At 42.5% G+C, this 16429-nt stretch overlaps 1 protein-coding gene across 1 annotated transcript in view; it reads left to right on the top strand.

Annotated features, from left to right (window-relative positions):
- Nucleotides 1-15972, top strand: part of lrp5 (low density lipoprotein receptor-related protein 5) — a 79847-nt gene extending 63875 nt beyond the window's left edge. Inside the window, exons 19-29 of the mRNA XM_062390320.1 lie at nucleotides 1169-1365; nucleotides 1977-2179; nucleotides 3577-3767; nucleotides 4939-5148; nucleotides 5281-5406; nucleotides 5874-6110; nucleotides 6769-6879; nucleotides 6968-7207; nucleotides 7303-7445; nucleotides 7546-7643; nucleotides 9632-15972. Coding sequence (XP_062246304.1) covers nucleotides 1169-1365; nucleotides 1977-2179; nucleotides 3577-3767; nucleotides 4939-5148; nucleotides 5281-5406; nucleotides 5874-6110; nucleotides 6769-6879; nucleotides 6968-7207; nucleotides 7303-7445; nucleotides 7546-7643; nucleotides 9632-9956 — 2081 coding nt within the window. The 3' untranslated portion in view covers nucleotides 9957-15972. The remainder of the gene's footprint in view (nucleotides 1-1168; nucleotides 1366-1976; nucleotides 2180-3576; nucleotides 3768-4938; nucleotides 5149-5280; nucleotides 5407-5873; nucleotides 6111-6768; nucleotides 6880-6967; nucleotides 7208-7302; nucleotides 7446-7545; nucleotides 7644-9631) is intronic.
- The last annotated feature ends 457 nt before the right edge of the window (nucleotides 15973-16429 follow it).

Raw genomic sequence — 16429 nt, 5'->3', positions numbered from 1 at the left:
TGCACATCTGCGAGACGGAGGTGTTCAGCATGGGGGTGTTCCTGCTGAGGCCCGGCGCCTCCATACTGCTGCACGACCATCCGGACATGACCGGGAATCTACGGAGCTGATGATCCGCAAGCTGCCCTTCCAGCGCATCCAGCTGGCCCGCCACATCCGTGGACACAGAGCTTAAACTGCTGCTGCTCCACTGACTATAACAATGCCGCATTCTAACACTTATAAAATGAAATTCAATGTGGAAGTAATCCAAGTATTCAGAATACATTAATCAAATTGGTTTGGCATGTATTCTGTAACGGAATACTTGGGAGCAGTAAGACACCTACAAGCAGTAAGACACCTACAATTTAAAAAAAAATCTCAAGATGGTACATTTTGCACACAGGTTATAAAAAGTGCAATCCTTGTGTTTGTACTTACAATGACTTTGATTAAATTAATTAAATACACTGATTTTTTTTTCTTGTTGCTGTAATGAGCAGTTATATAAAAATGTGGGAAAGAATATTGTACAGTAAATGTATCTAATATTGTGTTGTTCATATTTAAATCATTCATTATGTTTTATCGCAATATTTGGGGGGAAAAAAACACAATTAGATTATTTTCCCAAATCGTTCAGCCCTAGTTTGAATGCCAGGAGTGACTGTAAAAAAATGTTTTCCACAGCTCTTTAAAATGACAAATCAAAATGAATAAAATTAAGATTTTAAATTGTCTTAAATTGAGCATAAATTGGCTGTAAAGTATTCAATTTACAATTGTCATAGGATATCTTCCTGGCCTGTTGCAGGCATTGTACAGATCGCAAAGTTAGCTTGAGAGTGCCGCTTGCTAGCTTTTATGACTGCTGTCAAGACAGCCTCCACTCTGAAACACAGTCAAACTAGCACCTCTTTGTTTCTCTAAACGTAACGGGGGTGCTAAGCATGTCATGTTTCCAAAGAGTTTAGGCCTCTGCTCTTACTTTCATTCTTACCCCGGTCCTTAGCTTCAGGGAACATAATTAAGAGAGCCGTGGTTGGTTGTCTTTGTATGTGTATGTATATATAAATACACTGAAAAATTAGAGCCTATGTTTTGGCAGGAAGAAGGGTTAGGGTTAGGGTTATTTTTTTCCCTGTGCTTACTCAATTCTTCTCTCTTTCTCTGCTTTTGTCTGCAGCGCCCTCCAGTTTCCTGCTTTTCAGTCAAAAGGCCAGCATCAGCAGGATGGTTTTAGGTGAGCAGAGTCCTGACATCATCCTGCCCATCCACGTCTTAAGGAACGTCCGAGCCGTCAGCTATGACCCACTGGACCGCCTTGTCTACTGGCTGGACGGACGGCAGAACATAAGAAGGGCCAGAGACGATGGCGCCATGGTACAATTTGCCATGATACATACACTGACAGTTTATCAAACCTGTATTGAGCCTAAGAAGTAGCTAGGTTTAAAATATGATTTTATCTTCTGAATGTTTCTTCTTGCTGGTAATATCTGTCTCAGTCACACAGCTTTTTCCTAGTTGTGTCCTTCCGATTTGGACAAGAGAAAATAGTATGTGAAGACATATGAGGAGTGTGTAAAGTGGAACAAGCCTGTGAACCTCCAAAGATGTATTTAAATATGAAATGTGACATGGTCACCATCAGGCACCTCAACATTGACAGTTTATTCTCTCAGTCCGGAACTCTGTTTCGCCTGCTTCTATCACTGAAACCTGTGAAAGGTTTCTAAACATCAACGGAAAGGTTCACCTGAGGCTTAGGAATAGGGGGGGGGATTGAGGGTCGATCTACCGGAATCAGGTTTCCTCATGATCTGGATCCCCCCATTTTATATCATATTGAGCGAAAACGCATTACATTTATGGGAATCTGATGTAAATGTAAATAAGCAAACAAATTTTCGGAAACATATTAAGACAGAGAGCAGCTTACCCAGCCTAATATGACTTTGAATATACGATTGCCTTGCTGTGTTTGTCCCCAGTCCATGATAGTGAGCAGCACTTTTCAGCCAATGGACAACCAGCTTCATGACCTAAGTCTAGACCCGTACAGCCGCCACATTTACTGGACCTGTGAGACAACCAACACAATCAATGTTCAGAGGATGGATGGACACACTGTAGGTGTGGTCCTGAAGGATGAAACGGACAAGCCCCGGGCCATCATGGTCAGCGCTGAGAAAGGGTGAGCTCATTTGTATTTTTGTTGCTGCTCAAAATAAATGCTTTTTTACTTGAAGATATGTTGTACTCTATGTAGGGAAGGAATTTATTGCATCCCACAAGTTATTAGAACAGTATAACGGAACATACTGGTGTATCTCAGTGACACAGTGAGAATAGAGTGAGTGCCCTGTAGTCAGTGTTGTGCTTGAACGAACGCAAAAGAACACGTTCATTGAACACGTTCCCTTTTATGAGAACGATGAACTGAACGCAACTCAATGACAAATAATGAATTTAAATGGTGAACACGTTCATTTTGTAGCATCCTCTCGTATAGACGACAGGAAACTTCTCTCTTTATGTGTAACTTTATTAAAGTCTAGCAAACACGACACACTTCTTGTTAGTAACCCTGACACTCCTATCATCCACCCCTGTATTCTTCACGCCTCTTCCTCATTCACCCTTGATATGCCAACTCATCAGCCAATGAGAGCCTGCCATCCCACAAAACCTTACAGCCATTGGCCTAGAACGGTCACCTGCCCCACCCCTACCTGTTCACTGACCCTCAGGACATTTCAATACTTTCTCCTCAGGATAAACGCTGTCTTAATCGAGTGCTTGCACCATGTTGTTGCTCAGTGCCTGTAAAATGTCTGTGATGTAGCTTAACCTAAACCAACTAACTCGCCTTCGCACTACGTTACCCATCACTCATGGCACACATGCAGACCAAACAAGCAACGTATTCCAAGTGTTTTGTCCTCTAGCCAGTGTCTCAGCTCACAGGTTATCTTGGCTCGCTGTCTGGCCCTTAACCAGCCGTCCGGAACGCTCCTTGAATAAGGAGGAGGAGACGTTTCTTTACTTGGAATGCGGCCACTTTATTTCTCGGATATACAGCAGGAGCAACACTTACACCTTCTCTAGGTGGTCTATCACTTCTCGTTATACACACACTTTTAGCGTCTTTTCCCACAATACCCAGGTGCACTACGTCACACACTACAAACTGTCCTTAAAGGGGCAGGCCATACCGGCAACACAACAACTCTCGGTCTCATATACAGATGGCAAGAGAAAGCAGAGACGCAGACTCAGCAACTACATCCGATGCATCTTATTATTATTTGAGGGATTTTTACACACTGTCTGATAAAGATTCTGACTGTAAAGGCAAGGGGTACTGATGGATAAAATTTTCTTTAAAAAGTTAAATCTTTCATTCTCACTTTTCACCTTAAAACTATGAGATGAACTGAACTATGAACTAGTTCAGAATTTAAATGGTGAACTATGAACGTGAACTTTTCATGTTTACTTGTATGAACTGAACTTTGAACTAGTTCATGAGAGGTGTGAACTTGCACAACACTGCTTGTAGTGTATAAATGTGCCTTTGTCCCACTGCAGGTACATGTATTTCACCACAGTGCAAGAGCGCTCAGCTAAAATTGAAGGCGCCAGTCTGGACGGGACAGAGAGAGAATCTCTGTTTACCACTGGTCTGATTAGACCAGTAGCTCTGGCTCTGGACAATAAACTGGGGAAACTGTTCTGGGTCGATGCTGACCTTAAACGCATTGAGAGCAGTGATCTTACAGGTGAGTCAACAGAAACACAAATTATTGTTTAATTAAACCATTAGATTGAACTGAATCTCTTCAGTGGGGCTCACAAACAAGCCCCCTGCATCACACTGACTCTGCATAACACTAACTCTTAAGTTGAGTGCACCAACGAACGACACCAAAGCAATTTCCTGTATGTGCAAACATACTTGGCAAATATAATAATTCTGATTCTGATTCATTTGCAGAGAGACAAATAGAAATATCTGTTTTGTGTTATTGTTTATTATCATCTATAAACTCTGTGAAAGGAGAGATGGAGATTCTTCTCACCAGTCTGTTGTTACTTAGCTGTGAAGTCAGGTAAAAAAATATAAAAAAAAAATGTTATAGCACTGTCTCATCATTGATTCAATCATCTTTCCTGTCAGTTGTGTGGACAAATAAATGAACATATGTGTGTTTAAAGAACACAGATAAATTAAATAATGATCTGCGTGGCTATACCACCATAGCTCTTATTTGATCTCGAAAGGTGAATAGGGCTGGGCCTGGTTAGTACTGGAAAGGGAGACTGCCTTGGAATACCAGGTGCTGTTAGCTTAACAACAATTATAATTGTTTATTAGTCTGATAGCTTAATATGACAGTTAAACAACTGTTCCTGGTCTTCCTCTTCTCTCTTTCCCCCTATCAGTTTTTTTCCACCCACGTCTCCTCTCTTGACAATTTTTCTCATCTCACCCCAACCTGTCAAAGTAGATGGCCACCCACATTGAGTCTATCTCTGCGAGAGTTTTTTTCTGGTTAATGGTGGAGTTTTCGCTCGAAAGTGTTTGCTTATTCTGGGAATTGTTTAGTTTCTCAATAATTTTCTAATTTAATTGTATAATAATTAAACAGTCTCCTCTGGTACCTATCTGACTGACTTTCAGATCTTCCAGAATGAAATAATTTACTAACGAATGTTTCCATTATCACTTAAATCCTAGTCAAACTATGTAACTATGATAGTCTGAGTGTCAGAGATGTAATAATTTGTTTTAAAATAATAAATAATACATTTTAAGTATATCTTAATCTCTCTCTCTTATTATATATTTACAACATCACATTTTTGTTATCAGAAATCTAGACAGGTTCATCAGGTTTACTAATTTCTTATTCATAAGATTTCACATGGACATAACTCCCACTTCTCCAGGAGCCAATCGCATCGTCCTCCAGGATTCCAACATTCTCCAGCCAATCGGGCTGACAGTCCTTGGAGGCCATCTGTACTGGATCGACCGGCAGCAGCAAATGATAGAGAGGGTGGACAAACTGACAGGAGATGGACGCACACGCATTCAGGGAAGGATATCATACCTGACCTCCATCCATGCTGTGGAAGAGATGGACCCACAGGAATATGGTATGGATCTCTGCCGCTCTGACACATGTACTGAGTAATTTATTGCAGCAAGCTGTGATAATGGCTTTGTTTATGGTACTAGTTTAGCAGGAAAGCATATATTTTTGAGTAATAACAATTTTTTCTCTCCAGCATCCCACCCTTGTTCCCGTGACAATGGAGGTTGTTCTCATATCTGCATTGCTAAGGGTGATGGTACACCCCGCTGCTCCTGTCCAATGCACCTGGTGTTACTGCAGGATCTGCTACGCTGTGGAGGTAAACAGTTGTGATGTGAATCATGATGCATTCTAACCAAAATTCACTCCTTAGTCATTACTCTGTGAAACTTGTCAAGGCAATCTGAACTGTCCTCTTTAGGTTCAGGTTTCACTCCTCAATTGTGAATTCAGGAGGATCTCCAGTGTCCAGTCAGTGTGATGGGTGGTGATGGGTTTAAACTCTTGTTTGTTGTAAGTGCACAGACAGAGATTAGGACACTACATTTTTATCTGTCTGTTTGTAAAAAAAAAAAAAAAGAATAACCAACACATTTTTTACTGTTTCATGCTGTTATGATAATCTGGTCGTTCATAGTTTTTACAATCATACCCACAATAACCCCCCTCGCTGTTGGACACACCATGGCAGTTGATTATTTGCATTTTTATTTGCATTTTATAATATGTTCTTTTCCTCCTCTCCAACACACAATGAACAAACAATGCCTCTGTTGTCTCTGTCAGAGCCTCCCACTTGCTCCACAGAGCAGTTCACCTGCTCCACAGGGGAGATTGACTGTATTCCAATGGCTTGGCGGTGTGATGGTGTCACTGAATGTGAAGACGGTAGTGATGAGGAGAACTGTCCCGTGTGCTCAGCCTTCCAGTTCCTGTGTGATAAAGGAGGCTGTATTGATGCTCAGAGGCGCTGCAACGGTGAACCCGACTGTGCTGATGACACTGATGAGCAAGACTGTGAAAGTAGGTTTACACTTGAAACATTGGATATTATCTAAGCTGACATGAGACTATTAGCGATCACAGATTTAACATCGCCACCACAAAATTATAAATAATATTTATAAAAAAATGTCATGTTGCTGAGGAATAGTGCTGCAGTCACAGACCTACAGTCTCCTTCCTATTTTCATCTGGGTTAGGGTAAGATTTGTTTGTGTGCTCTTGGATTTGATAACTGAGATTATAAACTGATTATAAAACTGCAATCCATGCCCACAGATTGGCAAATTAATATAGTATGATATAGTCAAGTAATACTATATCATAATACATGTCCAAACTAAAAGAAGCTAACTAGACAGGATATAGGTAGCAGGTACGTTAATGTCAGGGAAAGCACCAGTAAGGTACATGGGTTTTTACCAGAGCATGAAGAGAAAAACATGTATGTTTGCCTTTGAACTGGAAAATGAATATCAACCAAAACGTGGATATTGCCTGGACAATCAATTTCTTAATTACTTGAGTACAATCCAACTGAACTGGTGCATCAGTGGCTTGTTTGAGTTTATTTTGCCGAATGATTTTTTTTGACAGACAGCCACTACAACTTCTATTATAGAAGTAACATGTAAGCAGCTTTTCACTGTGTCTCCAATTTGTTTATCCTCGGTTGCAGCTATTTGCCCTCCCAATCAGTTCCGCTGCAGTGACAACCAGTGCATCACCAAGAAACAGCAGTGTGACAACTACTCTGACTGTCCCGACGGATCAGATGAGTTTGCTTGTGGTAAAAACATTGAAAATCTCCTACAACATATCATATAGTGTAAAACCATGTGTAGACCAGTCATTTCATATTTTTTCTCCATATGTAGAGAATGTGTCCCCTCCCTCAAGTGGCATCCCCAACACAGGGCCCAACACCATTGGTCCAGTCATTGCCATCATCCTGTTGATCTTTGTTATTGGGGCAGCTTATTTTGTTTGCCAGCGTGTGGTGTGTCATCGCTACAAGGGCCCTAGTGGGGCTTTTCCTCATGAGTACATTGGTGGTACGCCCCATGTACCCCTCAACTTCATCTCCCCAAGCAGCTCCCAGCATGGCACCTTCCAAGGTAAGATCAGACACACTGCAGCAGTGATGGTTTTACTGACACACAATATCAGTAACATGTTATTGTCTCGGTAAAATGAGAATTTCTGTGTGCAGGGATTTCTTGTGGAAAGTCCATGAAGAGCTCGGTCAGCCTGATGGGCAGCAACAGCAGTGGAGCACCCCTCTATGACAGGAACCATGTGACTGGAGCCTCATCTAGCAGCTCATCATCTACCAAGGGAGCCTTCTACCCTCAGGTACACGCACACACACACACACACACACACACAGTGCAGATCAATTGGTCTCTTGCTCTTCTCTCTACCGTTAAATAAAAAAAAGATATTTCATTTGTAGATCCTAAACCCACCTCCGTCCCCGGCTACTGACCGCTCTCTCTACAACACAGAGATCTTCTACTCTTCCAACAGTCCGTCCACCACCAGATCGTACAGGTAATACAAACTGTCTCATATGAACAATATCCATCTGACCAGCAAATGTCTGATTAAAAAATTCTGCATCAAGCATTGGCTCCTACATAAGTTCAGTGCTGGACTGCTTTTGCTCCTCCAGAAGTTACACTGCTCAAAAAAATTAAAGGAACACTTTGAAAACACATCAGATCTCATTGTGAAAAAAAGTATGTTGGATACTTATACTGATATGAACAGTGTAATGTCTTAGGAACAAAAGGATGCCACATCTTTGATGGAAATAAACGTTTTCAGCCTACAGAGGGCTCAATTTTATAGACAGCCCGAAAATCATTGTGAAAAAGTGATGTGGCAGTCTTGTCCATTTTGCCAAAATTAAATTTCTTCAACTCATAATGCTTCTCAATATCTTGTGTGACCCCCACGTGCTTGTATGCATGCTTGACAATGTCGCGGCATGCTCCTAATGAGACAACAGATGGTGTCTTGTGGGATGTCCTCCCAGATCTGTCTAAGGGCATCAGTGAGCTCCTGTAAAGTCTAAGGAGCAACCTGGCGGCGTCTGATGGATCGAAACATTATGTCCCAGAGGTGTTCTATCAGTTTGAGGTCAGGTGATCGTGAGGGCCATTCAATTGCATCAATTTAATCATACTCCAGGTACTGCCTGCATACCCTTGCCACATGAGGCCTGCATTATCGTGCATCAGGAGGAACCCAGGACCTACTGCACCAGTGTAGGGTCTGACCATGGGTTCAAGGATTTCATCCTGATACCTTATGGCAGTAAGACTGCCGTTCTCTAGCATGTAGAGGTCTGTGCGTCCCTCCATGGATATGCCTCCCCAGACCATCACTGACCCACCACCAATCCGGTCATGCTGAACGATGTTGCAGGCAGCATAGCGTTCTCCTTGGTTTCTCCAGACCCTTTCACAGGTGCTCAGGGTGAACCTGCTCTCATCTGTGAAAAGCACAGGGCGCCAGTGATGGACATGCCAACTCTGGTGTTCTATAGCAAATGCCAATCAAGCTCCACGGTGCTGGGCAGTGAGCACAGGGCACACTACAGGACGTGGCGCCCTGAGGCCACCCTCATGAAGTCTGTTTCTGACTGTTTGGGCAGAGACATTCACACCAGTGGCCTGCTGGAGGTCATTCTGTAGGGCTCGGGCAGTGCTCAACCTGTTCCTCCTTGCACAAAGCAGCATATATCGGTCCTGCTGATGGGTTGAATACCTTCTACGGCCTTGTCCAGCTCTCCTAGAATAACTGCCTGTCTCCTGGAATCTCCTCCATGTTCTGGAGATTATGCTGGGAGACACATCAAATCTCCTTGCAACGGCACGCATGGATGTGCCATCCTGGAGGAGTTGGACAATCTGTGCAACTTCTGTAGGGTTAAGAAATCGCTTCATGCTCCCAGTAGAGATAATGACTCTAGCTAAAGCCAACACTAATGGAAAACCAGTCGAAGTGATCAAGAGGAAGAGACTTGAAATGGCCTCCACATGCAAAACCACCAATGCAGCTGAAACTGATTAACAACCCCCTCTGCTACTTAACTGACCAGATAATTATCAAAAAAGTGCAATTGAATTCATGCCATACCCTGATAAAAAAGTGTTCCTTTAATTTTTTTGAGCAGTGTATTTACCTCTATTTGGATGTCTTCTAAATTCATAGTTCGGAGGCATTACATTTTGGGGTTGTTTGTTCCTCCAATTCTTGTGGACATGATATATGAAGAACACCTTCTTTAGCCAGTCAGTGTTGTAAATTGGTGAAGCCAGATTATGGAAACTACTATTGACAGCTTTTTTCTTCATATTGTCACATCTGTGGCACTTTATGTTTGATGTTTTGAAACAGCCCACGGCAGAACTTATCTGCCGACCCCTGCACTGCATTATCCTCATTAATGTTGAAATAAGTTTTAATACATATTAAATGTTATAGAGCCTTAACCCTGTACTAAACTAACACTTTGTCTCCCCCCCAATCAGACCTTACCATCCAGTCCGTGGCACTGCCCCGCCTACTACGCCCTGCAGCACTGATGTCTGTGACAGTGACTACGCACCCCAGCACCTTCCGGCTGGGCTGGCATCATCAACAGGCCGGTGGAAGGCCATGGGCCACGGCAGCCACGGCAAACACACCAAATACTACATGGACCTTAACTCAGACTCTGACCCCTACCCTCCACCCCCCACTCCCCTTTCCCAGTACCTGTCAGCTGAGGACAGTTGCCCGCCATCCCCTTCCACAGAGCACTCCTACTTTCACCTCTGCCCCCCTCCTCCCTCCCCCTGCACCGACTCCTTGTGACCCTCCAACAGCCCAAGAGCCCTGTAAGGAAGGAAAGGACACAGTATGCTTGCCTCATTCAGAAGTGGCCTTGTCTGGCCCACAGGGAAAGAACTAATGTCCACACATGCTGCTTTATATAAACTGCGTAGGCTTTATTGCCTTGTTCAACGTTCCTATGTCCCCATTTGTTCATATCATCATTCCAGTCTTCCTGGAGCTCTCAGGGTGACCATCATTTGATCAGTTTGTCCCCTATGTGCTCTGCTATAACATTCACTCAGTGGTGGCTGATGGTTCAAGGTCTTCTTTCCTTTCTAAAGAACACAAAAAGAAGATGATGATTATAAACGGCGAGCAGCTCCCACTTTAATTTTCAATCCTCCATAATAAGAAACATTTTCTTTGCTGGGTAACAAAATGTCAAGCCTTCCCTCTGTCCAAATTTGAGCCCTTGCCTCACCTAAAATCACTGACTTAAGGCCGGCGCATGCTTCTGCAACTGCGTCTGCTGCTTTTCACGCAGCTGTGTCGAAGGACTCGTTGTCATTCATGCTTCTCAAACCGTTGCGCGTGTTACAAAGCAATTCCCCGCCAGAACACTAGGCGGAGTAACGTGTTTTGTCGAAGACGACCTTAGAGACGCCTTCTTTCTTCTTCGTCGACCGTTTATTCACATCGTCACTGCGGCTCCTCATAGCCTTTTTCTGGCGGACAAATCCGGCAGACAGTGACGGGTTATACAAGTGGTCATACTTTCGGATCTCTTCTGCCAAACGCTCTTCTGGTCCATATTCGTTCTTCTAAATCTTCCGTTGTTTCTGCCGGTATTATGTGGCATGAAACCGGAAATGAACTGCTATTGAACATATGTGTTATGAGTGAAGGATGGATGCATTTCATCGTGAATCTGAACCTCTTCCATCAACTTTTCTTTACTCTCATCATTCTGTTTACCAAAAGTTTGTTTGCTGCTATTGTGTACATTCTATACGAGTTACCATAACATATAATTTCACAGAAAGCCCACGCCCATACTGGCAGTATCTCTTCAAGTTATTTTACAGTTAATAACAAATTACTTTTAAAGCAACATTTATTTGTATTTTCTTTTGTGTGTCGTTCATTATGTATTTTTCTATGTCACTCTCCATGCTTATATTTTTTGGGAAATAGTAAAGTGAAATGTTGAAAATCCCTTGTACGTTTGAAGGTCGTCTGCACAATTTAGGTTACCAACTACCAGTAGTTAAAAGGTGTTAGTAGCCACAAGCCGGGGTTAGGGACATAACTGTGCATCTTAGCGCCATGAAGTCTTTTGGGCTTGTTATCAATGATAAAGGCAAAATTTGAGGGTATACTGAGGCTAAAGGTAAATCTGACTGGCTACTGGCTTGTATGGCAGTATTATGAAGCCATGTGGCCTGCTCAATAGATAATTACCCCTATGCCTTTTTAAACTAAACACTAGACCTTTTTGGAACATAGAACAAGATGGAAAATACGTAATGTATGTTCTGCCACACTAATTAATGCCTACCACCAGTTGATGTAATTCAGTTATGTACCTAAGTGTCATCAGGTGTTTCGGGTCTAGTCCCTGCCCCTGTCTTGCTTGAGTGATAGCCTTTGCATATCTTGCTGCCTCTACCTGACGCCTGATTTTCAGGACTACCATCTTCCCCGCTCAAGGTCAACAAGAGTGACCTTGTTCTACAGGGGTCTCCTCTGAGCTAGGCCTAAACAACCTCTTCCCTGGTGAAAGTGGCCCACAATGTCAGAGTGCTGCTTTTGCTTGTTGAGTTGCATCTTTTGGTGTCAATTTCTGTCCTGTTGTCAAGGATGGTCCAACAGCCTGTATTGATTTGTCTAAGGACTCTGATAGAGTCAACTCCAGCCTTGTTTTGGTGCATTTAAACTCTTCTATAAAACTTGAGATAAGCAGCTCGACAAAGCCCTGTCGGTACAGGCCAATGTTGCTCATTTCTCACATAGGAATTTATCATCCTCTCCATGTTCTCAACTTCTGTGATAGGATCACAACTACTGTATGTGGCCACATCAGTCTGGGGGAATGGCCAAACTCTAAGCACCAGAGCTTTAACTTGCCAGGAAGCATGGACTGGTCGATATTCTTGAGACCTTTGTCGACATCCTGCTTCAGTTGCTGGACCTGTTCTTAGTCTTTGAGGCTTACAGTGGGGCAAAAAGTATTTAGTCAGCCACCAATTGTGCAAGTTCTCCAACTTAAAAAGATGAGAGGTCTGTAATTTTCATCATAGGTATACCTCAAGTATGAGAGACAGATAAGAAGAAAAAAATAATAATCAGAAAATCAAAGTTCATCTCTTTACCGTTATATACCCTTTGTTGGCAATGACAGATGTCAAACGTTGTCTGTAAGTCTCCACAAGCTTTTCACACACTGTTGCTGGTATTTTGACCCATTCCTCCTTGCAGATCTCCTCTAGAGCAGTGATGTTTTGGGGCTGTCGCTGGGCAACACAGACTTTCGTCTTCCTCCACAGATGTTCTATGGGGTTGAGATCTGGAGACTGGCTAGGTCACTCCAGGATCTTGAAATGCTTCTTACGAAGCCACTCCTTCGTTGCCCAGGTGTGTTTGGGATCATTGTCATGCTGAAAGACCCAGCCAAGTTTCATCTTCAATGCCCTTGCTGATGGAAGGAGGTTTTCATTCAAAATCTCACGATACATGGCCCCATTCATTCTTTCCTTTACACGGATCAGTCGTCCTGGTCCCCTTGCAGAAAAAATAGCCCCAAAGCATGATGTTTTCACCCTCACCCTCATCTTGCGTGGAGCCCCAGATCTCCCCAGCCCCAGGGAGATATCATTGCTCTTGTATGTCTTCCATTTTCTAATAATTGCTCCCACAGTTGATTTCTTCACACCAACCTGCTTACCTATTGCAGATTCAGTCTTCCCAGCCTGGTGCAGGTCTACAATTTAGTTTCTGGTGTCCTTTGACAGCTCTTTGGTCTTGGCCATAGTGGAGTTTGGAGTGTGACTGTTTGAGGTTGTGGACAGGTGTCTTTTATACTGATAACGAGTTCAAACAGGTGCCATTAATAAAGGTAACGAGTGGAGGACAGAGGAGCCTCTTAAAGAAGAACTTAAAGGTCTGTGAGAGCCAGAAATCATGCTTGTTTGTAGGTGACCAAATGAGGAATTTACCAATAAATTCATTAAAAATTCTACAAAGTGATTTCCTGGATTCTTTCCCCCCATTCTGTCTCTCATAATTGATGTGTACCTATGATGAAAATTACAGATATCTCACATCTTTTTAAGTGGGAGAACTTGCACAATAGGTGGCTGACTAAATACTTTTTTGCCCCACTGTACATCATAGCATCATCAAAAGCTTTTTATTGGTTTCTCAGACACTGTTGGAACGGGTTCTCCATTGATGTAGATGCTAAAGTGTGATCTCTTACGTTTGCTTATTGAGATGCTTCTTGAGTTTGATGGATTGATACTCATTCTGGCCTATGTGATGTTGTCTTCAAGTTTCCCTCGCAACCGTGTAGGCCATGATTGGTGTTAATCAGAACCCCAGACTTTTGTCGCTTGCCACCTACTTCCCATTTTGAAGCTCTAATGATCACCTCTGTAGCCCCATTGAACGCCAGTGGGGAGACAATGCAGCCAACTGTGGGAAGCAGTACAACAGGTCAGTACCACGGTGTCCTCTGGGCTGCTTCCGACATCTTCAAAGTACCATAGCCCATCACAAATTTGATAAAAGCCTACTTTGAAGAAGTCGGAAGCAGCCCAGAAGACACTGTGGTACTGACCCGAGTGCATTAGCGAGATCTAGGACAATGACATCTAGATCTCTCTTTTCACTTTTGGCTGATGGATTTGTTACCGGATCATGCTAGTGTGTTCTTAACATCCAGAGAACAATGGAATTCGCGCTTTTTTGACCGTTGTATCCACAAGCTTGTTTTTCACCAGATAGCTTTTTTTTGTCAGTCTTTGGGCTATTACAATAAAGAAGACCCGGCCTTCTACATTGAGGAGACTGATTTGTCCAAATTGGCTAATGTTTGATGATTCCTCCTCTTTTGGTATCAGTACTCCTTCATCTCTGTGCCAAGGTTTGGGTACTTTTTGGCTTCACCCATGCCAAACATTAATTTCTTCAAGAAGCTTAGAACATTAGGAGCATTTTTGTATACCCTGTACGGGACACTGTTAGGGCCTGGGTACGATGATGCTCTTGCCCGCAGCACTGTGCTCTCCAATTCTTTCCATTTCGGAGGGCCCACATCTATTTGGTGTTCTGGTTGCTCAATTGGTGGGATATCAGATGAAATAGCTATCGGATCATGTCTGCGTGGGTCAGAGGGTAATCGGTCCAGGTGCTCCTCTATGTCCTGCTTTGAGGTCCTCAGGGTTCCTCCCTTCTTTGCAGTGAAGAGGGAATTCACAAACTAAATGATGTTCTACTGCAGTATGTTAATTCCCTCCTTCTGCTCCTCTGATGCTTTCTTCCAAGGCTTTTTAAGCTACTTCTTCTCTTGTACCAGGTGCTCTGTTTCCAGCTGCCTTCTGGACTTGGTTCCCATTGTTGGTGTTATCTGTTATATCTGTGTCACTCCAACATGTTCAGTTCTGAAGTTATTAATGACATTACCCATCCTTTCAAGTTTTGTCTCAACTGTGTCTTTTATCTTTTCCAGGATAGTGCTTGGGTCTGCATTGATGGCCTCCCATTTTGCTTTTTCTGATGCTCCAGGTCAGTTTACCATTTGTTTTTAAAGGTTTATTCTACCTTGTTGCTTGAGATATCCTCCTGAGATACAGGGGGACTGCGAACTTGTGGTTGAGTTAGGTCGCTCTCGACTGACTTGATTGACTTCTTAAAAAGTACTGATCAATGCGACATCCCTGCTCTCTTTCGATACAGCACTTCTTTCTTTGGTATATTTTTAGGCCCTTGGCCAATATTATTTTCCTCCAGCCACAGGAACACATCCGGAGCTCATTGTCTGATTCTGTCATGTTAGCTTCCTGAATTGTGCTTGTCTTCTTCTTTGTCGTTTCCGTTCCAGGGTGTTCTGTTAGTTAGTAGTCTTCCGCTCCCACTGTCACTGACTCTGGGGGTATTATTCGTTTAGTTGCTTTCGTAGCCATTAGTGTGTGTCTCCGAATACCAAGTCATATTGGATCCCGCCAGTATGGGTAGGTAGCCCATACCAGCTTTCTTTCCTCGCCGCCACAAGTTCTTTCCCTTGTTGTCAGCTATTCTGCTCATGGCGGTCACTGGATGCATCCAGCTACAAAACAAGAAGTTCAAACCCTTTCTACTTACACACCTCAACACACCTGGCCAGTCTCTGCGTTAAGTATGCAAGAATCTGTTAGACAGCATAGTTAATACCCTTTGGCCTGACTGCAATTTTCGCTGCAGGATTTCTGAAAAACCACTGTTGATAATTGACGAGGGAACACGATTCTTAAGGGAATAAACCATTTTGTTTTAAAGAGTAATTGAAACCCTTGCTGTAGTTTGAATGCACCTCTTTCAGATATAATTTTTTTTTTTTTATCATTTATATCATGCCAACATTCAAACTGGGAGATCTAACTGATGTGTTGATGTGATGGACGTAAAAGGCAACATTTACTAGATTTTTATATTTTTATTTTATCTATGTTTTTATATTCAGCCTGCTGTAACTCCAGCACATGGTAAATATCAGCTCAAGATACTACACAAAAAAAGCGGGAACATATACATAATAGACAAACCTCCTCTAGTTCTAATTTGACTGGTGAGAGATAAGAGCAATCTGTGGGTGTGTGCACGCGCGTGCATGCGTGTGTTTTGCTCCAAGCAGCCCATTTTTAAGGGGTGTATAGACACCAAATCAAGCCACTGTGTCAGCGAAACTCCTTAGACACTGTTTTTGTTTTCTCAGCAAATTGTTTGTCTATTTTACTCCTGTGACTGTTTTTTTTTGTACCAGAAGCATTTTATATAATAAAGGTTCTATTTTAAGGAACATTGTGTCTGTCCTAGGTACATGAATTAATGTTTTGACTGCTTAGCTATGATTTGAAATCGCACTTGTAGAAAGAGATTTCACAGCAGAGATTTTGACATGTCACTGTAGGAAAATTTAGGAATTAGGGGGAGAAAATTATAGTCTAGGCATAGTAGCGTTTTACGACTGAATTATTGTAAATTAATTTTTTTCATCATAAATCATTTCTTTGAGGTGTCCAGAACAACATACTAAAACTCCTAAGAAATCGTAGTTTAGGTAATATGTTAAATTAGGATCAAAGATCACTCCCAAGTTCCTGACTGTTTCATTGGAAGCAAGGGCAATGTCGTCTAGCGCAGCTATATCTTGAGATAATGTATTTCTAAGGTGTTTGGGGCCAAGTATTATAACCTCTGTTTTAACTGAGATTATTAAGACAAAATTGCGGGTCATCCAGGTTTTTATGTCCTTG

The sequence above is a fragment of the Platichthys flesus genome, chromosome 6, assembly GCF_949316205.1.
Source record: "Platichthys flesus chromosome 6, fPlaFle2.1, whole genome shotgun sequence".
Taxonomy (NCBI): domain Eukaryota; kingdom Metazoa; phylum Chordata; class Actinopteri; order Pleuronectiformes; family Pleuronectidae; genus Platichthys; species Platichthys flesus.
The sequence above is the reverse complement of the archived record's forward strand: the minus strand, read 5'-3'. Positions and strand labels throughout refer to the sequence as shown.